A 26,333-nucleotide genomic window follows, 5' to 3' on the forward strand; every position below is an offset into this window, starting at 1 on the left:
GGGGCTGCCGGGAGTTGTAGTTCCCTCCTCCCGCGCGAGGCCCGCCGGGAGCTGTAGTTCTCGTTATAGCGCTTGTTGGGGGTGGGGTGGAGGGATGGCGGCAGTGTCAGCGCGCGCCCCTTCTTCCCCACCCCGCGCTGTCGGATTGGCGGCGCGCGGGGGCCGCCGGGAGCCGTAGTTCTCGCTCCGTCGCGGGGGCCGCCGGGAGCTGTAGTTCCCGCTCGGGCGCGGGCGGTGTCGGCGCGCCCTCCCGCGCTGGGCCGCGCGCTGCCCAATCGCGGTCGCGCGCGGCCTCCTCCTCGCGCGGGCGGCGGCCGGAGCCGGCGGGGCCGCGGGAGGCGCCTGTGCCCGGCGCGGCCGAACGGCGGCCGAGGTGAGCGAGGGGCGAGCGCGGCCCGGCCCCGTGTTTTGTTTCCGTTTGTGCCCGGCGCCGCCAGTCTCATTTCCGTTTCGGGTTCAAACAACGACGAGAGGCGCCGCGGGGAGGATGGAGGGGGGGGAGGAGGAAGCGGGCAAGGGGGGGGGCGCGGGGACAGGGGGAACCGGGGCCTGCGGGGAGCGGCGGCCTTACCGCGGCCTGGTAGACCCTGAGCGCTGGGCTTGGGCGCATCCGGGACGGGGAAATGGAACCGGCGGGAAACGTGGGGCCCTGGGGGGATAAAGGAGGGCCTCCCGCCCTGCCGTGGCGGCTGGGGCCCCGGCGGTCCCGTCCGGGGCGGGAAGCACCGCCACGGGCTGCCCGGGGAACCTGTGGCTGCCCCATCCCTGGAGGCGTTCAGGGCCAGGCTGGATGAGGCCTTGGGTAGCCTGGTCCTGTGGGATGTCCCTGCCTATGGCAGGGGGGTTGGAACTGCATGATCTTTAAAGTCCCTTCCAACCCAACCCGTTCCATCATCTCTACTTGTGAAAACTTATTTTGTGTTAAAACTTAAAGAGGATGTTTGGCATCTTACCTGGTTTACTCTGTGGTGCTTGGCCAGGTATGTGCTGCACAGCTACTCTTCTCCCAGTTCAGGTTTGTTTTCTAACTGATAAGGGAGGAAAACATTTGAAATCTGGCATGAGTCCATCTCGTTTAGTGGTCCACTGCCTTTGTCTTAAATCCAAACTGACCAATGACTAGTAAAGTCGCTGACTTGTAAATGATAAGTTGTCCATTTCATTGCCTAATTTGTGATGGTATTTACCAGCTCGAATAATAATTGGGATGGATAGTACCAGATACCCCATGAATACCAGAGCTTCTTGGGAGCACAGATGTCTCCATTTTTTGGCATCAGTATCAGCTGATAAGTATGTGGCCTTTGGTAGTTGTCCCCAATTCACAATTACCTGATAGGACAGCAAATGCTCATTCTACTAGTAGTTTCTGCTCCTGTCATGATGGGCTTGTTACTTGCTTAATTCCTTGCGTTCTAGGGAAAAAAAAAGGATAGATCTTAACACTGGGACTTTTCCCTTACTGCAAAAGCCAAACTATAGAAAATATTGGAGTAGTACTGGGCTGTCCTGCAGGGAAAAATAAACTGTGTTGTCAGATACCATCTTTTACATTAGTGGAGGTCTGTGTTGGGCATTATGGTCAGATTCCTTCTTGGGGAACAGATTTTAGGGCTTCTTAGGTTGAAGGAAAAATAAAATTAAAGAGAAACCAGTAGGCTGTACCTTCCACAAATTGAGCATTTATTTATGTGTTCCTCAAAAAGAAGTGTTGCTGTTGTGATATTGCTGCCACATTGACCATCCTAGCACACAGGGCTATTTGAATTCTCAGTGGCCTTTAGGGAAGGCTCAGGAAGCTTAGTTCCAACTGAACTTATGAACACTTTCAACCTCTGCATCATCTGGTAGCAACAAATTTTGCATGAAATGTTTATATCATCAGAAACTTCCCTATTCTGGCACATGAAAGAGTGTATAATTTTCCCCATTAGGTTTCTCTCAACTGTTAGTGATTTCACATGTTTTCATGATGTTATTCTTCCTCTTTCCACCCATCATCTCCCTTGCTTGCATCTGTGCTCACTGGAAACACCTTCCTCTTTCTGTACCTGCTGTCTGTGCCTGTGGTTCTCTCTCCTACCTCCCCAGGGTAACCAGAAATATAGTAGAGCCTGCGATATGAGCTGCAAACCACCTCTGAAAGAGTGAGTGAAGAGATACTAGCTCCCAATTTGGAGTCCAATCTGTAGGGACTTCAAAATGTCTCGCCTAATTCTGTACAGTTACTATATTGTTATATATTGTTATAATATTGTTATATAATATTTGCTTACTGTGCCTCGCTTTGCATTTACTAACGCTGAACATTTTGCTCGAGAAATCATTAAAAATTGTGAGTTCTTTCTGCAGGTCTGCAGTTTTCTTGGTAAATTACTTACAATAATGTCTAATACTAGAAGTTCTAGCCTAACCCCTTTTGTGACCTTACTGGTAAACTCCCTCACAAAAAAACCCCCAAAAAACAACAAAACAACAAAAACTTACTCTTGTTGTTTGGGGTTTTTAATCTCTTTGCTAACACGGGAAGGAATTTCCCCTCTTTTTTTGTTATACCAGTTAGCTGCTTTACAAGTTTTCAGTAAAGGACTTTGCTCAGACCTTAGCTTCAATGAATCTTTTAACAGTCAGCTAGATCACCTGTAACCATGCAGGTGTCAGTTCTTTCAGATATTTAATTAAGTCTGTCTGCATTCTTCTAAAGTGGTGTTTCATTCTTCCCTGTTTATCATGAGGATGATATACACGATTAAGTGATAGGAAAATTGGACTCCCAGGGCCTTGTTTGGTGGGCACTGGCCCTTTGGTTCAGTGGGCCCTACCCTGGCATTTAGGTGATTTTCAGGGAGCCAGATCTGTGACCAGAGCAGTTTCTGGTTTTGCTTCGACGGATGAGATATTCATGAGGTTCTGTTTGCTTCCTCTCTGGTCCTGGTAGCTTCTTACAAGTTACTATCATGTGCAGCACTTGGATTTCTTCAAAACTGATTTTACATAACAGCTTTTGAAAACTATTAATGAGTAGTTTGAATTTCTTTAAACCTTTTCAACTGTGTAGCTTAGTTGGTTACTGTTCCTTTTGTGGAGTTTTAAAGTTTAGTAAATTCTTCAATAACTTGAAGACAAGTTATTGACTTGTCTTCAGTAAATTATCTTACTAACATTTAGGTTTGAGATAGAGTAGTCCCTGGAAAAGAAGAATTCCAAGATGAGAACCTTGATAATCTCTTCAATTGTGAATATTTAAACAGTAGCATGGTTCACTTTTTCTGCTACAATTCTTTTTTCCTCTTTGCTCCTCATTCCTACTCCTTTTTTCTTGTGAGTTGGTGGTGTTATTTATTGTAAACTGTTAACATGATTTGTCCCAGCTCTTTATCGTGTGTATTTCATGCTTATGATATAAGCATGGTTAATGAAACATGGTAATCTTATACAAACTATGTCTTTGCAGACCAAATGCTGTAATTCTTTCATTCCCTCTTATGTTCCAACAGACTCCAGTTTCTACATGGCATGACATTCTGTAGCGTCAATGAGGACATTGTCACAGAATAGCTTTCCTTTTAATTGCTACCATACTATGTTAGTTTTGGACTTAACAAGACGCATTCATTATGTACATATCAACAAGTGATCGCTTTTGAGAAGGATGGGTGGAAAGATAGGACAGTCCATAAATGCTTAATTGTTGAGTTTATTTAACTATGAGGAAATCATGGATCTCCTATTTAGCATCTTTCAGTCTTGCTAGGAAGTTAGCATGTAGCTAAATCTAGATGGCAAAATACATATAACTTCCAAAGAATTTTCAGACATTTTGTGAACAGACATTAAAGCTGTGTCTGGCCCATAACAAAACCAGTCAGTACATTTGGATGTCTCCAAGACAATCAGGCTTGGGGCTCTGTGCCCTTTTCATTTATAGACCTGAATTTGCCTCTGGAATGTTTGTTTGAGGAACAGTTATTATATATTTTGCAAAATCTGCATTAGCTTTTGCCTTTGTTTTTTAGGTGAATTCTTGTCTTTTAAAAAGCTGTCCTGATATGGAGTTTAAAAAATGCTTGACAGGATGCAACCCAATTTGTTTTGTTTGTCTGTAACTTATAAAAAAATATTTTCCCTTCATAGCTCTGTTCTTAAGAAATTTTAGCCATGACTAAGAGAGAGGCAGAGGAGCTGATAGAAATAGAAATTGATGGAACTGAGAAACAAGAATGCACTGAAGAAAGGTATGTAGTGTTTTTTCTTTTTGGGGCCCTTAGCCTGCAATTCATTTATTCACCCCCAGGCTTTGTTACTAAGGATGGGACACATGTGTCTCCTAGCAGGGGCTAAAGCCCTTGCTAAAAACCTAGCTAAGCTCATAAACCGAGCTTTAAACTAGAAGTGAAGGGGGAGGGGGTTGAGACCAGGCTAGACAGGAGTAAGTCTGGACGTGAGGCACTGGTGATTTGGAGAGGGTGTGCTGGTGAGGACCGCCAGTACATCACCACACAGAAAGTGGGGGAGAACACACCTGGGGGTGGTAAGGGAGATATGGGCACTCTGGAGCTAGCTACTCCAGTTACCAGGCAATTGGGAATGAACTCTGTCCCCTCTAAGAGGGCTGAAGGCTCGGCAGCTCAGCTGAAGTGCATTTACACCAATGCATGCAGCATGGGGAATAAGAAGGAGAAGTTGGAAGCTGTCATAAGGCAAGGAGGCTATGATGTTGTAGCCATCACGGAAACATGGTGGGATGACTCATATAACTGGAGTGCAGCTATGGTGGGGTACAAACTCTTCAGGCGTGATAGGAAGGGTAGGAGAGGAGGCGGGGTAGCCCTCTTTGTAAGGGAGGACTTGGACACTGTTGAGATGGATTGTGACGATGAGGAGATTGAGTGCCTGTGGGTTAAAATCAGAGGAGCCCACCAGAAGGTAGATTTTGTGATGGGAGTCTGTTACAGACCACCCAGCCAAGGAGAAGCAGCTGATGAGCTCTTCTATAAACAGCTGGGGATAGTCTCTAGATCAATGGCTCTCATTCTTGTGGGAGACTTCAATCTTCCTGATATCTGCTGGGAATACAGAAAGAAGAAGAGCAGAAAGGAAGCAGTCTAGGAGGTTCCTGGAGTGCATGGAAGACAACTTCCTTGCGCGGCTGGTGAATGAACCAACAAGTGAAGGTGCCCTCCTGGACCTGCTGTTTGTGAACAGAGAAGGCCTTGTGGGGGATGTGGCAGTAGGTGGACGCCTAGGACAAAGTGATCATGAGATGATAGGGTTTTCTGTTCTAGGTGAAGTGAAGAGGGTGGTTAGCAGGACAGTAGCATTAAGCTTCGAGAGGGCAGACTTTGAACTCTTCAGAAGGCTGGTTGGCAAAGTCTCATGGGAGACAGTACTTAAGGGCAAGGGAGCCCATGAGGTCTGGGAGCTCTTCAAAAAGGAAATCCTAGCAGCTCAGGAGAAAGCCATCCCCATGTTCCAGAAAAAAAGCCGGCAGGGAAAAGAACCAGCTTGGTTAAACAGAGAGATCTTGAGTGATATCAAGAAGAAGAGAAATGTTTATGGGCTCTGGAAGAGGGGTCAGACCTCTTGGGTGGACTACAGGAGGGAAGTGAGATTGTGTAGAGTAAAAATCAGAAGGGCTAAGGCTCAACTAGAAATCACATTGGCAAAGTCTGTGAAAGAAAACAAAAAATCTTTCTATAAATATATAAATAATAAAAGGAGGACTAGGGAGACCATACAGTCCCTATTGGACACAGAAGGAACAACAGTGACAGGGGATGAGGAAAAGGCTGAGGTACTTAATGCCTTCTTTGCCTCAGTCTTAAATTGTAAAGAAAGTTGTTCCGTCTCTGTACAAACCCAGGAGCTAGAGGAGCAAAATGAGGCTCCCCATGATCCAAGAGGAGGTGGTCAGAGCCTTGCTAGCCCAACTAGACACCCACAAGTCTATGGGGCCGGATGGGATTCATCCAAGGGTATTGAAGGAGCTGGCAGATGTGCTGGCCAAACCCCTTTCCATCATCTTCCAACAGTCCTGGAAGACTGGGGAAGTCCCACTGGACTGGAGGCTGGCTGATGTTGTGCCCATCTACAAGAAGGGTCACAGGGTGGACCCAGGGAACTACAGGCCTGTCAGTCTGACCTCAGCGCCAGGGACAGTCATGGAGCAGGTGATCTTGAGTGCTATCATGAAGCACATGCAAGAGAACCGGGTGATCAGGCCCAGTCAACAACGAGGGAAAGGCTGTAGATGTGGTCTTCCTGGACTCCAGTAAAGCCTTTGACACAGTTTCTCACAGCATTCTGCTTGAGAAACTGTCAGCCTCTGGCCTGGGCAGGCGCACACTCTCCTGGGTGGAAATTGGTTGGATGGCCGGGCCCAGAGAGTGGTGGGAAATGGTGTTAAATCCAGCTGGAGGCCAGTGACAAGTGGGGTTCCCCAGGGCTCAGTGCTGGGTCCAGCCCTGTTCAATGTCTTTATCAATGACCTGGATGAAGGCATCGAGTGCACCCTTAGCAAGTTTGCTGACGACACTAAGCTGGGTGGAAGTGTCGATCTGCTGGAGGGTAGGGAGGCTCTGCAAAGGGATCTGAACAGGCTGGACCGCTGGGCAGAGTCCAGTGGCATGAGGTTTAACAAGGCCAAATGCCGGGTCCTGCACTTGGGGCACAACAACCCTATGCAGTGCTACAGACTAGGAGAAGTCTGTCTAGAAAGCTGCCTGAAGGAGAGGGACCTGGGGGTGTTGGTTGACAGCCCACTGAACATGAGCCAGCAGTGCGCCCAGGTGGCCAAGAAGGCCAATGGCATCTTGGCTTGTATCAGAAATGGTGTGACCAGCAGGTCCAGGGAGGTTATTCTCCCTCTGTACTCGGCACTGGTGAGACCGCTCCTTGAATACTGTGTTCAGTTCTGGGCCCCTCAACACCAAGAAGGATGTTGAGGCTCTGGAGCGAGGCCAGAGAAGAGTAATGAAGTTGGTGAGGAGGCTGGAGAACAAGTCTTACGAGGAGCGACTGAGAGAGCTGGGGTTGTTTAGCCTTGAGAAGAGGAGGCTGAGGGGAGACCTCATTGCTCTCTACAACTACCTGAAAGGAGGTTGTAGAGAGGAGGGTGCTGGGCTCTTCTCCCAAGTGACGGGGGACAGGACAAGAGGGACTGGCCTCAAGCTCTGCCAGGGGAGATTTAGGCTGGACATCAGGAAAAAAATTTTCATGGAAAGGGTCATTGGGCACTGGAACAGGCTACCCAGGGAGGTGGTTGAGTCACCTTCCCTGGAGGTGTTTAAGGCATGGGTGGACGAGGTGCTAAGGGGCATGGTTTAGTGTTTGATAGGAATGGTTGGACTCGATGATCTGGTGGGTCTCTTCCAACCTGGTTATTCTATGAAATCCTTTTGCTTATTTCTTATGTATTAACTTATCCATGTGCTACCGGGTGAAAAGACATGGACAATTACTTTGTATGAGAGGGGGAATTTTTTCCTTCTTTTTTTCCATGTCAATTTTCTGTGTTTGTTTTTAATTTGAATATCTCTTAAATACAGCCTAAGCAAGGCAAATAGAATCATTTTGCTGTACGTGCAAGTTAATAACGTATAGGATACTAATCATGACTTAACCTCTTGAAACAGTGATCTGAAAATAATCTTGGTATTTAACCTAGCTTTTTAACTGTGACAGAGAAAAAGAAGAGTTACACTGCTGTAATATCAATGGGTCCAAATCCTGTAATTCAGTCTCTACTCAGGCTAAGAGTTTTTCTGCACCATATCAAGATTTCAGACTCAGTATTGACTTTTATGTAGTTTACTTCTAACTTTTTTAAAGCTTTCCTATTCCTGCTGTACTAACATGTAGGTAATGGTTTGTTTTATTATTTGGTATTTAAGCATCGTTGAGCAAACTTACACCACAGCAGAATTTGTGAGTCAAGCTATTGACATCAATGAACCAATTGGAAATCTTAAGAAGCTGCTGGAACCCAGACTGCAGTGTTCCTTGGATGCACATGAAATTTGTCTGCAAGATATCCAGGTAAATTGAAAGGTTATGAAAGATTTAACCTCATTATTGAGAGGTATTTTACATATTTTGTCCCTTTCTTCCATTGTTTGTAGAATTCATGCTTCATTTGGTGTCAGGTTCATTATCATCAGACTGTTTAATATGTACACACTAGTTCAGCGTGAATAAAATAAAAACACTTCGAGAGTTCCTGGGGTAAGTGCGTGAAAGCAAAAAAAATAGCACCTTGCAAGTGAAAGAATGAGGGCAACAACAATTCTATCTTCTTTCGACATAGCCCACATCATTTGTTGCTGCCTGAAGTCCCATGAGTCTAATCTTGTTTTGAATCTGAATAAAGTGGGAGGAGTTATTCAGGTGCTATAATAGCAAAATATTACTCAAGAAATTCCCCCCTGCACTATTTTCACAGGCATCACCACATGTTAGACGGTATAACTGTTTTATTTATGTTATTTGTGTTTTGTTGTTATAACCAGACATCTGTGGCTTCTCCAGAAATGACAGGGAGAGTAGTGTTTTAAAGACAGGCATTTTAATGAAAGTATTAATTGAGAAAAGGAACTGTAGATACTTTTCACGAAGTGAAGGCACTTCAAGGTCTTGTATTAGTTTTTTTCTAGGCTGCAAGATATCCCTGTAACTGGAACTACTTTAAAGAGAATGGAGTGGCAGTCTTCAAATTCTGATCAAATTCTTTGTCATGTACTATGTCTACATAGTACTTAAGAGTATTTGTACACTTCTTCAGAAAATATGCTGCAGACAATAAGTGTTTCTAAAGTTTAAAGGAGAATAAGTTTCTTATAACTGTGAGGCTAACACTTTTTTTTTGCTATTATCAAGTTGGACCCAGATCGAAGCCTTTTTGATCAAGGAGTAAAAACAGATGGGACAGTGCAACTCAGCGTGCAAGTAATATCTAGGCAAGGTAAGTGGTTATGTTGGTTGGTTTTACAGACAAATTGATATCGTAGGAGTGCTTGTGAGCAAACCTAATCCTTTACTATTTCTAGCTGTAGATTTGGGAAAAATCACTAAATGGTCACACAGCTTCAGAATGTGTCTTTGATTGTGTACATTGTGTGGTTATAGGTAATAGTAATTAAAATTGATGTCACTATTTGAAATGTTTTTCATAGTAACTTCATGTCAATTTCTGAATTAAAAATAAAATCAAAAAACCCCAAACCCACACGAACCTAGGTCAAATAGTGACAATTACAGTATGCATATTTCATTAGGTATGAATAGTTACTCATAACAAACCAAGTATCTAAGCAGGCAAAAAATTCTTGTCAAGGTAGGTGACAGTTTCATCTTTGTGAGGTAAGTGAGCTTCTGTGTTTCTTGGACAATTAGAATTTAAGAGTCTGTGCAGCTAATTGAAAATAAGAAGCCAGAGTAGACCATTGTGACAGGAGCATTAACCAGGTGGGTAGAGATTTGTTGACACTTAGTTTTTATTTCAGTTATTGGGTATGATAGGATTTCCCCTCGTCGAATCCTCAGGAATGAGTAGCTTCATTGTGTTGCTTTTTGTCCTGTTCTCATTTGCCCCCTCCATATGTCTTGAGTGAAATAAAGGGCTGCGACCACTCGACATTTGTGTTGGGCTCTGGAAACAGCTATGGATTTTTGTTGCGATGTTTTCAAACAAACAGTGAAAACTCCTACTGGAGTAGGGTACTTTAGATTATCTGTTTCAAAATTATGTCAGCAAAGCAGATTAGCAAAATTTGGGGAGCACGTTTTTTTTTCTTGTGGCTTCAGTATAGATCAGACAAAAGAAAGACTTTCTGTTTTGTATTAAGTAAGACTGATGATGTGCATTTAAAGCTGAGTGTCAGGTGACTAATGCTAGATTGAATCCTCAGTTCCACGTATGTAATGGGGATTGAAATACCTTTCTGGTTTTAAAAATAGAGAAGAAATATCCTTTAAGGAACTGGAGTAGCTCCTCTTGATTCATGCTGGTAACTTGTAGTATGAATGATCAGACTTCCCATTTTCAAAAGGATCCAGGTGAGAAATATCTTCACTATTATCTTCCATTTTCTTCCTGTTTTTTTTTTTATTCTTCTTCTTTAGTATAAAACTCAGGTGTGTGACCAGATAGCTGAAGGAGTTTTTTCTTTTTTTCAGTTTTCCTGTTCTCACTCCTCTTAAAAGGAACACTTGAGTATTAAGTAGTTTTGTGTAACTTCGGAACAATTCTCTATGTTGTTTTTCCGGCCATGATACTTGACACTTAAGCAACTCTTAAGTCTGTCTGTTGAAAGCAAATAAAATATGGTGAGACAGAATATCAGAAAGCAAACAGCATGTATGTAAATAATAAAAGGAAGATATTTGGATCCTAAATTGTTACTCTGACTACAGTGTCCCTTTGAGCCAGAGAGAAGTGGCTTCTTAAGCCATACACAATTCTCTTGTATGGATGAGATATTGAAAGATTCTCAATTTACTTATTTTTAATTTTCCTTAACTTGTCTAGTGTCTTATTCAGCTAGCAGTCATCAGTGATGCCAATGGATTGGACCATTAATTCTTAAGAAAGAAGCTGTTATATTGGTTCAACTGTTCTGTCAAATTTTGATTGGACACCTGCAAATTCGAAGTAATAAACACCAGCTGAAGTATTTCCATTGTAGCTCTTTTATAGCATTTCATACAAAGATATCTTAATATAAGTTACAGCAGATAAAATATCAGTACTGTTAATTGATTTTACTAGAAGGACCTGTCACTCCACCTTGCCCTAATTCCTTTCTTCTGGTTTGAAGAATGGAGATATGTATGGTTTTCCTGCCACTGAGAGAACAGCAGTTTGGAGGGCAGCCCTGTTCTGTCCTGCTCTGAACTAAGCCTGTTGCAAGTCTGTGGGATCTAGGTAACTGTGTTAAATTGTTTGTCAAAATTTAAAACAAGCTTTGATTTTAAAGTCGTCCGTAGCAAATAATTTGTTCTTTGTTTGTTTTATTTTTTTTTTAATCCAGACCCAAGTTATATGTGATCAAGGCTTTCTCCTGCCTGTCTGAGTTTAGATAATACCAAATTAACATTTTGCCATGTTGAGATTTATAGGTGTTTATTTCCTTGAGATATGATAGAATGGATTCTGAGCCTATCTTTCTTTACTTTACTGTTTAAAAAAAAATAGAAAGAAAAGTAATGGGTAGAAGGGAAGGGCAGGGAAGATGAACTTTTCAGATTATAAATTCCAGTGCTCGACATAGGCTGAAACCTTTCTCAGGAAGACTTCAGAAGTGGAAGATCTGGCTGGCAGTCTGTCACCTGGAGAGATCTTTTCTTGCTTTTTCTACTTCCTTAATCAACAGAGCAGAGGCAAGCTTGAATGGAAGTAGTTACTGCGCTTATTTCAGATGAACTGTGAGAGACAGAGATACTAAATTAAGAGGGCTAGAATAAGAACGACAATCTCTGACGGTCTTCAGATTGAGCAATAGGAGGAGAGAGGCCTGTGTTATGGAGGCAGGCAATATAGTTTTGCTTTCTATTTCTTTTTGTTTGCCAAGTATGTGAACAGGTAGCCCACTTAATGTGAAATTCAAGTTGTTCATGTACCATATACACAAAGTTAAACAAGTCAGTGTTTGTGGATGTAAGTGTTTGTAGCTGCTGTTTGTGTTGAGCTCAGTTGTCTGTCATGCATACCTGCAAGATTAACATTTTCCTGAACAGATGCTGTTCCACCCACTTTTTAAATGCTTGACTGATATTAGAGGTTAGTGTCTAGCTGCTCTGAGAATTTCTGTGCATGTGAGTGTAGCTATACTATAGATATATAGATATTTATCAATACATACGCACGCAGATATTGGGACTGAGTGGTGGTTAAGCACAACAAGTTCTCGGGATTTAGGTAGCTGAAGTCCGAGTCCTGTTTTAAGTGTGTAACTCCTCATTTGATTGTGTTTTTTAAACCATTTTTTTTGTGCAATGACTAGGCTTTTATTATGTTTAATGTATAAAGGAATGATTTCTGAGCATAATGAAGCACGTTGGTTTAGATTAAAGGTGCAGTTTGACAAATGTTCTTTTTCTGGCTGTGATTAATACTAAGCATTTCAAGGAAGAAACCAAACGGGTCTCCTGTAGGTCAGTCTTAACCCTAGTATATTTTCTATCTTAAGACAATTAGCAGTGAAGGGGCTTGTACTGGCAACATCTGGACATGTCTTTGAATTTTTTTTACTTCTTATACCAGTTTATACTTTTGAAGTATTTGTTGTCACGTTGTGTTCCACAACTTGTATGCTGTCCAAGGAGGACTGGACATCTGTTTCCTTATGCAAAAGGCAAAGGGAGAGATGAGAGAAGAGGTGCAGACCAACCTAGTGAATTAATGTTAATCTAACATTGCAGTAGGTTAGGTGACACACTGTTGCTTCACAACATTTTTACTTATAAGCTGATTTCCTCTACAGGGACTCATCTCTTTGATCTCCATGTTTGCATTATGGATAAAGCAGTAGATTAACAGTTCGTTTGACACGTGGTAATTTGACAGACAGTGAATTATTCTGTTAAGCAATAGTGAACTGTTCCTCTCTGGAAGCCTTTTTTCTTTACTTTCATTTTTTGAAAATCAGGAATAGAATCCTAACCCATAGTATTTTCCCTTACCCATTTCTATCTGACTTTAAAACAAGCCTGTACTGTGCATGTTAATCTTAGATGGCCTAGATAAAACACTTAACCCTCTTCAGGTACTTGTTTGCTTTTTCTTCATGTTTGCTTCTTCATCTAATCAACCACTTACTGCTTGACTACATCTGTTTTCACTTTCTTAATTTCATATTGCAACATGTTATACTTGCAGTCTTTGTAGTGTTCCCTTTCTAATATTTTTCTCAAGCCGAATTCCTTTTAAAGTCTAGAGGAATACTTGTCTGAAAAAGGCTTGGTTTGTTTCTTACTTGTACTATAGATAAGTACTCCATTTGTTTGCCCTTGCAAACTGTGAATGGACTGTGGTTTTGGCTTTTAAGATTGTCACCTACAGGATCTACTGTCTCAGGATGAGCTTTAATATAGATTAGGCAGGAGGGACACAAAGTAATAACTCACGGCACAAGATATTGAAGTTATTCTTGCCATGTGATGTTCTGAGAATCCTACTTACTTAGGGTTTTCCTCATCTAGTTAGGGTTTCCGAAGTCATAATAAAATGGAATTTTACAGATTTTTCTTTTTTCCTATGTGCAAATATGTTTGATAAAAGTCTCTTAAAGAAGTGTGGTTGTTGGTTGTTATTATAATGGAAATTATATGTTACAAAAATTGAAATAATTTTTATCTGTTTAACATATTATAATGACAAGAAAAATCTTCCATACAATGTCAGAAATTTGATGAGGCACTGGTTGAAAAAGATACCTTCTCAGAAGATGACAGAGAAGGTGATGATACAAAGCATTAGTAGTGTTACTGAATGTGTTCTTTATTGCTGCAGAATAGATACAGACCTATTTTCCAGCTCTGTGGTCTAGTATCTTACATGACAGACATAAAACCAAAACATGAATAGCCAATCAGGTTTAAAACAATTTTCTAGTTATCTTTTAACTTGCTGTTGAACACACTGCCTCTTGCTGGGTACTGATAGAAAACGTTAACTCCTGAGTATAGGTCCCAGAGACATCAGGGAAATACTGTAAAGGGTGAAAGAAATGCCTCTTGCTTGGGGGCAAGAGGTGGATGCCTGTTCTGGTTTTTTTGGAGGGTTTCTTTTTTTCTTTGGCTTGGTATTTTTCGTACAGACCAGAGTGCTTGTTCTTTGTGCCCACATGCTGAACATTCCATTCAAAGTATGTGAAATGGATCACCTAAATAGAATAGGAAGCTGTAATAGTGAGGGAGGGAAGAGGGTCAGCTTTGTATTCACCTTACTAAAGTATATAAAGTGTAATAGAATATGTAATTTTAATTTAAGACGTTTGCAGAAATTTGAGCCTCCTTTTGTGTCCTGCTTCTTTCATAAGTATGCTAACACCTATCAATTAGAAAGCTTTAAAACAATGCTTTTATTGGTATCTTTAAGTTTTGTGTTTGTTCTTTCTGTACCTAGGGATAGAGCCCAAGTTAAACATCCTTGAAATTGTGAAACCTGTGGAGACTGTGGAGGTAGTGATTGATCCAGATGCTCATCATGCCGAGGCTGAAGCTCACCTTGTTGAGGAAGCTCAAGTGATAACCTTGGATGGAACAAAACATATTACAACAATTTCAGATGAAACCTCTGAACAAGTGACGCGATGGGCTGCTGCGTTGGAAGGCTACCGAAAGGAGCAGGAACGCCTTGGAATACCCTATGGTAATAATACATGACACTGAGTGCATGTGCGTGAGTTTAGGTAGGGGCTGGGTTTTCACAAATGATTATTAATTTTTATTAGATAATTGAAGTGCCCCATATCTCAGAGAAGACGTCTTATGGTATGGTTCGGTATAATGCAAATGTCTGCATAAGAGAAGGTTAAAGTAGAATTGGTACTTACAATGGTTTTACTAAAATAGTGCTTTTTGCTCCAGGAAGCTGACTGCTTGTCATTGCACTTTTCTTCTTCTTCCCCTCCTCAAAAATGTGTATGTTAGTGATAAAGTTATTTTTCATGTGTGTCTGAATTTGAACGAGACTCAGTACTTAGCGGGGATAGCCTCTAAAGGTAATGAAACAAATGGTTCATAGGTTGTAGAATGCGAAGTATGGTGTTAAATCAGATTTTGCATAGAAAGCCATACTTGATTTCAACATACTGGAAAAAGCTGTGACTTGCAGAAGTGTACTGTCAAGACACATTCAGCATGTGAGGCTGGACTATCTAAGTAAACCTGCGAAACTGAAATGTATTTGCCAAGTGGAATATTTAGAAGTGTTTAGAATTCCAGTGAAGCCACAGGTCTTTGTAGGACATGTAGCTTGCCAATATTTTGAACATATTTTTGATAACTAAAGCAATGTCTTTTATGTCTCTTTGTTATTCTCCTTGGCAAGCACTTCCAAAATAGTTTTCATCATGCTGGCTGTCTGTTGATAATCAGGGATTTGAAGCAGAATGTTTGAAAAAAACTGTGAGGCATTATCTGGAGCAGACTGATAGTTTTCTGCATGCTCTCCCATTAATACAAGAACAAAATTACTTAAAAACATGTTGCTATTATGTTCAGTAATGTTGTTGTTAAACTTCAATATGGTTGTTGCTTTAAGAAAACCCGTAACCCACAACTCTGACTGAAAATTTATGAATATATATCTTAAAAAAATAGAAAAAGAGGCCAGGTTCCTTCAAAGAGTTGTGAGCCTTGGTTCTGTGAAGTTCTCAGAAATTATTTATCTGAAATTATTCCCTGAATCATTTCAAAATACATAATACGTTGATTTTAGAAGTCAAGTCCAGTCAGTAAATAATCATCATCCAGAAAGGTAGTGGTTAAGTGTCTTCATCCTCATGTACTTGCAAGTGTCTTTATTTTGCTGCAAATGGAAAATTAGCTTTTAGTAAGTCTTTTAAATGTTTTGCCTTTCCCATTGTGTTATGGTTTCTTAGGTTTTCCTAGAGATTACAAGTTCTTAGCTGTTAAAGGTGTTTCTTCTAATAGAATCCAAAAGTTCCTTCAAAGGCCCTTCTTAAAAAAATAGATAGATAACAAGAGCCCTTTAAATAAAGTTCTTTAAAAGGCCTTCAGAAAAGGTCATATCCCAAAAGGAATTCTGGGTTCTCCTTGTTTGAATGCTGTGGATTACTGGTCACTTGTATTTTATTCTTGTTATCAGTTACAGTAAGGACAAGCTCTGTATCCTCACTGAGGAGGAACCTTGCAGTATGTAATGGGATGATTTGCAGCTTTGTGTCTCTCTTCCCAGACCCAGTGCAGTGGTCAACAGATCAGGTGCTCCACTGGGTGGTATGGGTGATGAAGGAGTTCAGCATGACTGACATTGACCTCAATTCACTCAGCATTCCTGGGCGGGAGCTCTGCAGCCTCAGTCAAGAAGACTTCTTCCAGCGCGTCCCACGGGGAGAAATCCTCTGGAGCCATTTGGAGCTTCTTCGAAAGTGTATGGGAGTTTTTTCTGGAACTGATTTTACTTATTTCCCCTCCCCTCTTCTCTCTTTTTTTTCTTTCTTTCTTTAAAGATGAAAACAATTGTAAGCAGTTGTTTTTCCTCTGTTTAATATTGGCAGTAAAAATGAGGGCATCGATACAAGATAATAGGAGGTACTAGTGAGAATGTCTGCTGTTTTGAAACATATCTGCATACTAAACACAGTTTGCCTGTCTTTCATCAAACTTCATAAATAATAGGAAGTAGTGACTGATGATTCCTCCATTGTTTTAATAAAGATTTTTAGTTTGTGCATCTCCTGAATTTGACAGTTTTATAATTAAATATTGATTGTGAGTTATTTAATGTACATCTCTGTCATATAGAAGTGAAGATTATTAAGCATAGGCAATGAAATCCTTAGATTGTACACAATGCAACTAATAATTGATGCATTGTATGTGCATAATACAATAATATATATGTGCATTTCGAATTTACTATGTTTGAATATAACTTGGCAAACTAAAATCTCTTTCCATCTTCATTTAAATGATATAGATAAAGGTTTTAGGGGATGGAGAATGCATAAGATACCTTGAAATTCACCATGTACATCCTTATTTCTAAAAATTTAATGACAGGTGTTAAATGTCTCTATTTGTGAGACTGTGAGCTGTGCACGTCTCTTGCAAATGGATAGCAAGTTCTCCTTTTTCCCTCTATGAACTATGAAAGATTTTGATCTCCGAGTGACTTGAAATTTGTGGGTTAAATAAAAACTTTTTTTTCCCTGATTTGCAGATGTGTTGGCTAGCCAAGAACACTCTGGAGAAATAGCAACTGTTACTATTGATCAGCGTAAGTACTTTTACCAGCAGCTAATTCACACAATTAACTGTTTGCAGGTTTAACACTGTACTTTAGTTCAGAGCTGTAGTAGTATAACATTTTGAAAATAATTTGAGAGGGTAGTTTTGGTGAAGAGAGTGGGTCGTATTTTTAAACTTCAAAGCAAAGCGTTGAATGCCTTGATATTTTGGTTTTGGCTGAAATGTGGTGTGTAACCTGAACTATAGAAGTTCTTAACTTCCGTTTTGGATGGTGGGTTTTCCAGTCTCTTCAAATACACTGTTTGGGATATGTATTTCAGATCTTGAGTTATTCTGGATTTTTTTAGGCTGCATATTGCATTAATGAATGGATATGTTGAATGTTATGATTTCAACAGAAAGTATTTCCAAGAAATTGAAAGGGATCATGGAAGAGAGGACTTGTTTAGAAATCAACAACAGAAAAAAAATTTACAGTTACTTTCTGGTTATTTGAAACTCATGTTTCCAGCTGAAGCAGTGTCAGCAATTATTAAAATTAATCAATTTTCAGGACAGTTTTAAGCAGCTTATAATATGCTGTATAGATAAACTGTTTTTTACATCCTGGATCTGTGTCTAGTTGAAGCCACTTTAGAGAGCCACCTTGTTATGGACATTTGTATCCTCTTACACCATTGTTATAAAAGGGTATTTAATTGCTGTTTTAAGTATGGCGAGTTGTCCAGTGACTATAGAGAAAAGTGCATTAGGGTGGATCATATGGAAACAGCATAAAGATGAAAACAAAGGTATGAGAGGGGTTTTAATGGAAACATGTAGTACACGTGATAATAAAATGTTTTATCTAATGTGGCATCTTTACTGCAAGTCTAAAACTGCAATTTCCACTATAAGAGGTAAAAAGTCTTAAAATTATTCTTAGCGTTGTGACTTATACAGTGTGTCTTTATAGCAAAGGAAAAAACTGACTCCTAGATGTTATGATAATACAGGTAGCAAATAATAAATGCCTATTTCTGTGCTATCAATTTATAATTGATGTTCTGCAATGTTCTCTGATTTACAGCTGTGCAAATTATCCCAGCATCTGTACAGCCTGCTACCCCAACCACCATTAAAGTAATAAACAGCAGTGCAAAGGCAGCTAAAGTACAGAGATCTCCAAGGATTTCTGGGGAAGACAGAAGTTCCCCTGGGAATAGAACAGGTATTGTCTCGATTATTTTTAAATGCAAATGCAGTAAACACTCATTAATTTGTATTACAGTTTTGTAGAACACTTCTTTGTCATCCTAAATGTGAGGTTTGTGGAAGTCCATGTGGGGTTGTACACATAATATATCAGAAGAACATGCAGACCGAGCAGGTTGCTTAGCTCTCAGAGACAGTATGTTAACATGGTGCTGCAGCTTTTGAGTTCTGCAGTAAATGAGATGCATAAAATTGTTTCTCTTCCTGTCGCTTAACAGTCTGTCCTCTCAAACCCCTGCGTAGCATTTAGTGAAGCTTTTAAGTTCTTTCCACTTTACATTAGCAGAAAGGGGAGAAAATAAACTGTATGTTGTAGAACCCTAGCCTAGCTATTTCTCACTCCGCTTGGTCTCCTCCTCCTACCCTCTCTCCCCCAGTTTGGTGAATTTATAATTCAGCAAGTTTCAGATTCCTGTTTTTTAAAATGAATGTGCCTTCTGGAAAACTGCACAGTAAGCCTGCTGTTTATTTTTTAAATTACTGTTACACTTGTACATACTGTTTGATGTTTAACAACTCAATTTCTTTATCTTAATGTTTCTTGCCAACATTTTTGCTTTTTCCCTCTGCACAGTGAATTTTTCTCTTAGATCCTTTCCTCTCCTTCCCCTTGAGTTTTTATTTGTTTTAAACTCTCCATAGAAGTCTTATTATAATGTCATTCAGGATTCTTAGGCCAAGATTTATTGGCTGATGTCAGTGGGGAATACTCCATGATTCTCCCTGTAGACATTAGGTCAGTTGTCTGTATCTTGTTGAGTGTATAGAAATGTAACTGCAGATACTTGGGTTAAAAAGAAATCTTGATGATCAGATGTGAAAGATGATATGTTGGCTTAAGCTGAAGTTTGGCATGGGGTGGATTGTATTTCTAGTATTTCTTGTTGGAAATTGGAGACTAAGCTGTTTTTTTAAAAAACAACTTTCATTAGGTATGTAAATACTTATGTGTCTGTGCCTGAAGAGGAATAAGCAGCTCTGGCTATTTCAGGGATAGATATGTGTCTAAATTACTGTGTAGTATTAAATTTTTTTTTTTCCTTTAAATTCTACAGACACATTTATGAGAAATCATGATTATGGGGTTTTTTTCTGAATTCATCAGTTTCTTTTTTAATAGATTTTAATACTGATGACTTTAGAAAATGTTTACAAGAGAATAATTAGAAGAAATTAATTAAGCGCAAATTTTCCTTCCGTTGTATAGTCTGTGTTGATCTGCTTTAGTATTGGTTGAAAATTTTCAGCTATGAGAATGTGAAAAGGACTACGTGAAATGGATCTTGTTATCCCTATTTCAACAGGAAACAATGGCCAGATCCAATTGTGGCAGTTTTTATTAGAACTTCTCACTGATAAAGATGCTCGGGACTGTATTTCTTGGGTTGGTGATGAAGGAGAGTTTAAACTCAATCAACCCGAACTGGTTGCACAAAAATGGGGACAGCGCAAAAACAAACCCACGATGAACTATGAGAAGCTTAGTCGAGCTTTGAGGTAAGAAACTTCAAGAACTGATCAGCTATAAAGTAATTTGCTTCACTTGGCTGCCTTGTTTTTTAACTATCGTAATGCAAAACTTTTGGCCTTTTTGATAAAAGGATAAGCAGATCTTCTGAAGCTTCCCAACAGATCATATTAGTCTCAGGGGAAAAGATATTGGTTTTTTCTTTTTTTTTTTTTGTAAAGAAGCTCAAACAATAACTTCTTGAATGTTTGAAAATGTATTTTCTTTTTTCAAGATTAATGAACCCTGACTTGATAGTTAATTTGGGCAGCTCACTTTCAGAAATATATTTCTCTTTAATGTATCTTCAGCATTTATGCTTTCAGTGGTGTGACAAACAATATTCATTTTTGTTGAAAGATACAGAAATATGTGAATACTGTGAATTAATGACTTTTTGTTATGTTTTACAGTGTACTTCTTCATGTTCCTCTTGCTTTTGTTATGATATAAAGTGGATACTTTTCTGTAATATGTATATTTTATTAGATCTCTGTGTGTAACAAAGTAGTTAAAATATTCATTGATCCATTCCATTGGTCTTATGATAGGGACATTAAATTTAAAAATACACTTGACAGGGAAGTTGTAACAATTGTTGTGATTCCAACACAGTGAACTTCTATCATCTGAAGAATCTCAGGCAGTCTTCATTCCATCATGATTTTCTAATTTGACATTGGTAGAATGAATTGAATCACTGTAGGCGATGCTTGAGGATGGGGAAGAATGCTACCTCCTGAATTAAGCTTTTTACCATGATTCTTTGGGCCTCTGGAATAATTTGAAGATTCATCCAAGTTCTCTGAAATCATTAAGACTGAACTTCTGATTTCTTATTTCAATATAGTTCAATATGTTTCTCTTGAGTAGTTTTTAAGAAGAATGTTTATTGCCTAATGCTGCAGATATTAAAGCAGTTTTAAGAACTCTTTAAGTGAGTGAAGTTGCATATTGGTTGAAGTGTGAGATGTAAGATTTATTTTTCAGGATTTCCACTTTTGACTACATTGTTTCTCCTGAGAAGGGAGTAGAGGGGGAGAATCGGCTCCCAGGACCTGCTGGCCATGCATTTTTAGTCTGTTCTTTTATGGTTATTATTGCATTATTTAATATACAGGATTTTTTTATAGGATTGCAGAGTGCCTCCGGTGGGAAAGGGCTCAAATTGTCTTTGATCCAACCTCCTGCCCAAAGCAGGGCCTTTGCCATAGAGCAGCTCCCCAGCCTGTGTTATTGCAATCTGTTTTTGTGAATGTTTGCGTTTATGTATGGAAGGTGTATGTGAAGACTTTCTGGAACATCAGAATTATTTAAATGATGCTAATGTTTTTTGGGTTTTGTCAACAAACTCCACAGAAGATGTCAAAGGCAGCTGAAGAACTTTAGAATAATATTCTTATCACTAGGATATTAAACAGATGTCTTCACAGCAATTTGCATAAATCACTATTAGAGAAGTTTCATATTTATATTTTAGTCACAGAATTACAGAAATCACATTTCTCAAAATGTTGCCATTTTGGCAGCTGCATCAATATTGGTGATATTTTCTAATACTTAAATGTCTGAAGGGATGTTTAATGCCTCTTGCTACTCTCATGATAAATGCTGTTGTCAAGCTAAGGTTTTATTAAAACAAAAATGGTAATATGTTTTGTTTAATGTACTGAAATTAGTGTGTCAATCGTTGATTAATACAAAAAGCGATGTTGATATGATTGGGGAAAGTGCTACTTCTTCTGCCTAACTGCAGGAAAACCAGGCAGTGCAAAAAGTAGGGCAGGATAAAAAAGGGAAGAACAGCTTTTCTTGTTACATACACGGTGGTAAATTTTCTAAAGGCAGCATCTGTTTAATTATCCAGTAGGGAAGTGAGACTTGAAAAATAATTACTTTCCTGTACACTTTTCCATTAGAGCTAGAAGACAAAACTTAGTCTTTTAATTGATTTAGTTTTGCTGGTGAATAAGAATCATCTTTGCTTTATAAGCTCAGAGGACTGAGTTTTAGACAGTCAAGAAATCTGGGCTATTTTGTACTACATTTGAGTGATGATTTTACGGACGTTAAATTGCCTGTTGGTCTTTTTTTTTTGGTTACTATTCAGTTTGGGGTTTTTTTGTTGAGTTTTTTATTTGGTTGGTTTTTGTTTGTTTTTTTTAAAAATATATCAGAAGCTTGTGAAGCTCATCAAGTCCAAGTTATGTCCCAGTCACTTGGGTTTTCTTAATGAAAAATGTAACATGCATTCTATTAATGCCTGCAGAGAGACAAGAAAAGCAGCAAAACTGTAGAATTGTAACTTCCATTTTATTGGTCCTGTCTGGAGATTTACAGTGTCTCTGGCGTATAGTGGGTCATATGGACTTTGTTACCTTTACTGCATTTCTGCTCAGTCTGATAACTCTTCTGTGACACAATGTAAAAAGTATTCATACTGAGAAGTCACTTTTAGTTGTAAAAACAGGCAAAGGATGTAGTTTTACCAGCATATGAGCTATAAAAAAAAAAAAAAGAAAAAAACGAACTCTGCTTTTGTCTTTAAGAACAATAGGGAAAGAATGGCCAATTTACTATCATAGAAACCACAATGCTAATCTTCAAACTGTTTCCAATGTGATTCTTTTCCTGAGAAAAGCAGAGACGAGTAAAGGAATAAAAGACAGTAATGAGAGAGGGAGACAAGATTTTCTTACTAAGGCAAAACACTGTATAAAACTTGCATCCTACCCTCACCAAGCTGCTTTTTAACGGCTCAGAGACCTTAATTTCTGAACTGGTACTTCCCACAGCTTATAAAATAATTACTGTGTTTTGTTTCTTCTTAATGTTTCAAGGTGCAGGAAGAACTTTCAAACCTCTTACCTTGTTGTATGAAATTATATGAGATCCATGACGAGAAAAAGCTTTGTGTTTTGGCCTCTGAGCAACCTTAAGTAAATGACTGATGTGCATGGAAGGTACTGATGCTGAAAGTTTACATTGATTTTTTTGTTTTCCTTTTATTTCATTTTACAGGTATTACTATGATGGAGACATGATCTGCAAAGTGCAAGGCAAGAGGTTTGTGTACAAATTTGTCTGCGACTTGAAAACTCTGATAGGATACAGCGCAGCAGAGTTGAATCGGTTGGTCACAGAATGCGAGCAGAAGAAACTAGCCAAGATGCAGCTCCATGGGATTGCACAGCCAGTTACAGCAGTGGCACTAGCTACCGCATCCCTCCAAACAGAGAAGGATAATTAAGCACTGAGACCTGAAAGTGGGAGCCTGAGGCCTTTCCTGTATAACCAGAGCAGTTGCTGCTCTTACCTTTATCAGAATTGGAAGCTTCTTTTGTTTCTTGGCAGTACAATATAGTGCATGATTTTCTACAAAGAACTGGGACTTATGTAAATTTGGATCTTTTTAACAGCATATGTTTCAGTATAAGTTAAGGGATCAGCACAACTTCTGCATCTTTGAGCCAGGGCCTCTATGGTATGCTATCTGAGATTCGTGAGAAAGGTTGGACTGGTCAGTGTTTGATGTCCGCAGCAGTCCAAAATAATTTTTGCAGTGCTCTTAGTGAAATTAAATACCTATACCAGGCAGGCTGATCAGTTGTCTGAACTCAGTCCTTTCCAGTCTTTTATTCTCTGCTGAACCTCCAAATGGCATTTGATGCTTTCAAAGCTAAACATATTCATTATTCTTATTTAATCAGGCAGAGCCAAAAGACTCTTAAGTTACAGAGCATCAGGTTCTTAAAATAGCTTCTGTGTTAATGAGCAAAGGAAAATTAAGACTAGACAGAACCGAAGGTCAGTGCTGAAGAAGGAGATCCAGGTTTAGATCTGGCTTGGGTTAAAAGCCAATTATGACTATTTCATTGTAATATGTAGATAATACGCATATATGAGGGCAAGAACTTACCTGTTTTCAAAGATGTTAGCCATTTAGCAAAAAGCAAAGACAAACTTCTTCCCCTACTACCACTGTCACATCAGATGATTTCACAACTTGAAAAAAATAGACCTCACCCAAAGAGCAGTTTGTTTTGGTGAGGGGGATGTTTAATGCTCCAGTCTGCAAGGTGCTTATACCTGCATGGTGGTCAACCTTAGTAACTGAAGACTGCGGTTAATCATGGTCAATTGTCCCCACTTAGAAACAAAATGCAAGCTGAAAAGAGTTTTACAGAGAATTGAGTTTTGGTTTCCAAATTATTGTACAGTCTGACCTATTTTAAAATGCAAATATATGTAATTTTTTTATTTGAAATTAATTTTTTTCTGAACTTCAGGTGATGTTTTTGAAGCTTCATAAGCCAAATGCATGCTCCAGAGCCAGGTGTAATTTGAAGTCTGGGTGATGAATAGAAATAGTTGGAATGTAAACTGAATTCTGAGCTACAGAGAGTAGGATTTTGTGCAAACTTATACATGCAGTGAAAAGTAAGCTGCAACTTGTGAGCTTCTGTACTGATGCCTACTAGGCTGTTTCTTTTGATGGCTGAAAATTGTGCAGTTCTGGGTTTGCCCCTATATGCTATTAAGCAGTATAAATATTATGTCACTGTGCATATTTTCCAGCTTTTTATACGAGAACCACCCTTTGGTAACATTTAACAATTAAAATGCAAATGTATAAAGGAAATGTATAAAGGAAAACCTTTACTTCTGTGAGAGACAGAGCTACTCTTAAACCTTAAATCAAAAGTGTTTGTACAGTAAGGTTCTAAATGTAAAGTGTGTTAATGCTGTGTAATGAAAGCACTGAACTGTTGCTCTTGATCTGAAGAGGAATGGTCATACTTGCAGGGAGAGGGCAAAGAACACAGAAGATGTTTATTTTAAAGATGAATTGAGGACAAAGCTTGTTTATAGGTTTATCTGCAGACAGTTTTTGCTTAACTAGAGAATCTTGCATGTTATGACATACTTTTTTTCTTTTTTTTTTTTTTTTTTTGCCAGCTTCTTTCAGTTGTCATTCTTGGGCTCCTAAAGCACTCTCGTCTATTGAGCATGCTGATTTTATTTTGGTTTTAAAATATCTTAAGCCCTGAGCAAAATATATAAATGCATCTGTTACGAGAGGTCAACCCTCAATCCATTTATTACTGTTTCAGTAGTCCAGTCCCACCAGTTGGCAAGTGTTTGAGGTGACTTGTATGAGTAGATTCAGGCTGGCTTACTGAAAATGAGGTGAAGCTGATAGTTCCATGGCAGGGGCTGCGTATGTAACACTGCTCCATTACTAAACAGAAGTCCAGTACAAGTCACTAGTTTTATTTAACAGAGTTCATGAGAGGCCTTTTTCACTAAACTACAGTATAAAATACAGTGTAAAATGAAGAGAAGCTTAAAAGATCCACTTTCTACATCAAACTGGACTGTGTAAGGATAAACTAACAGCAAAATTGAAATGTATGAATACTTTATACCCCTGAATGTTCTTGTTACATGCTAAGCCCTCAAGGGGAAACTTCTGATATCACACTTCCTTTGTAAATAAAACCGATGATTGTTTTGCAGCTTTTCAGTAGGTATCATAGTCCTCTGGGTTCTTTGTTGTGGCATCATCTGCTTTTCCACTGTGTTCTAATTAGCAAAGAAGGAATCTTTCAAGCAGTATAAAATCGCTGTCACACTCTCTGTAACTGAGGGAGGAGGCTGTGACTAACTTGATGTCTTTGATAAAGTAAAAGATGTAGAATATATTGTCTAAGGTTGTTCTCTGCTGCCAGAAGGAAAACATAGGAAGAATATCCCAATTTTTTGTAAAACAGAAGTTTTTTTGCATACTTTTTACTCTTTAAATAAAGACACTTATACTCTGCTAATAATTATCTATTTCTTTTGTGGTTTGCATTTTTTTGGTAATTTTACATAAAACGATTATTTTCTATTTTTACTCTGATAAAATATTTGTGCATAAAATGTCAATATAGTAAAATAAAAATGTAATACAGCTAATGCCTGTTGACTTCTTAGTTTTTCAGAAGGCTGTTTATAATGTCATTCAGGTGCAACCAGTTTGAAGGTGAACACATGCACTTTCTTCTCATTACTCTTAAGATCACAAGCTCCTTACAGGAAGAAGGCAGACTCTTATTTTCTGAAGATGTATCTTCTTTGATTTAGTACTTGGCTACGTGTGTCTACTTTTAAACTGGAACTTGGTGTTCTTCGTTACTGTAACAGCTTTCTTTAACACCTTAATTGTAAGTCTCAAAACAGTGCTTTGATAAAAATAATGAAGGAAACTGCAGCAGGACAAAATGGAGTTCTGTAGAATTATTAGTCTTTTGCACTTAGGAGTGTTTAAATTGGAAAGGTTCATGCTGATCTTCAGACTTTGTTTCATCCTTGCAAATAGCCCCGCTTATTTCACATGGCCTGCTAGCTCAGTGGTTGGTGCTGTCCTTGTTACAAGATAAAACTGTTATTACCTTTTTTTCTTTACATTGTGTCTCAATAGAAATATTCTTGTTATACCTCTGAACTCCTCCATCTGGACTGCTAAATTCAAGACTGAAATATTTTGTCATCTTTAAACCTACCAGATCACTTGATTTCAAAACATTTATGTTTAGCTCAGCAGCAACAGCATGGAATGGACAGAAAATATATTTTTTTGAGCACTTCTGTA

At 39.1% G+C, this 26,333-nt stretch overlaps 1 protein-coding gene across 2 annotated transcripts; it reads left to right on the forward strand.

Annotated features, from left to right (window-relative positions):
• Positions 1 to 201: 201 nt before the first annotated feature.
• GABPA (GA binding protein transcription factor subunit alpha) lies at positions 202 to 26,333 on the forward strand. Of its 2 annotated transcripts, none has more exons than XM_069870702.1 (10): positions 202 to 373; positions 4,135 to 4,235; positions 7,893 to 8,037; positions 8,875 to 8,959; positions 14,123 to 14,368; positions 15,920 to 16,114; positions 16,907 to 16,963; positions 18,005 to 18,145; positions 19,494 to 19,686; positions 22,718 to 26,333. In XM_069870702.1, the coding sequence occupies exons 2-10, from the start codon at positions 4,159 to 4,161 to the stop codon at positions 22,944 to 22,946; spliced, it is 1,368 nt and encodes a 455-aa protein (XP_069726803.1). In that variant the 5' UTR covers positions 202 to 373; positions 4,135 to 4,158; the 3' UTR covers positions 22,947 to 26,333. The 2 variants fall into 2 exon arrangements, with proteins under 2 accessions (XP_069726803.1, XP_069726811.1); XM_069870710.1 differs by lacking the exon at positions 202 to 373 and adding an exon at positions 961 to 980.

This window comes from Phaenicophaeus curvirostris, chromosome 1 (assembly GCF_032191515.1).
Source record: "Phaenicophaeus curvirostris isolate KB17595 chromosome 1, BPBGC_Pcur_1.0, whole genome shotgun sequence".
NCBI classification, from domain to species: Eukaryota; Metazoa; Chordata; class Aves; order Cuculiformes; family Cuculidae; genus Phaenicophaeus; species Phaenicophaeus curvirostris.

Excerpts from the sequence above, each read along its gene's own strand:
- GABPA (XM_069870702.1), top strand. The coding sequence starts at position 4,159 with ATGACTAAGAGAGAGGCAGAGGAGCTGATAGAAATAGAAATTGATGGA. Across the intron at positions 4,236-7,892 it reads CAAGAATGCACTGAAGAAAG|CATCGTTGAGCAAACTTACA; the intron begins GTATGTAGTGTT and ends TTGGTATTTAAG. Across the intron at positions 14,369-15,919 it reads ACGCCTTGGAATACCCTATG|ACCCAGTGCAGTGGTCAACA; the intron begins GTAATAATACAT and ends CTCTCTTCCCAG.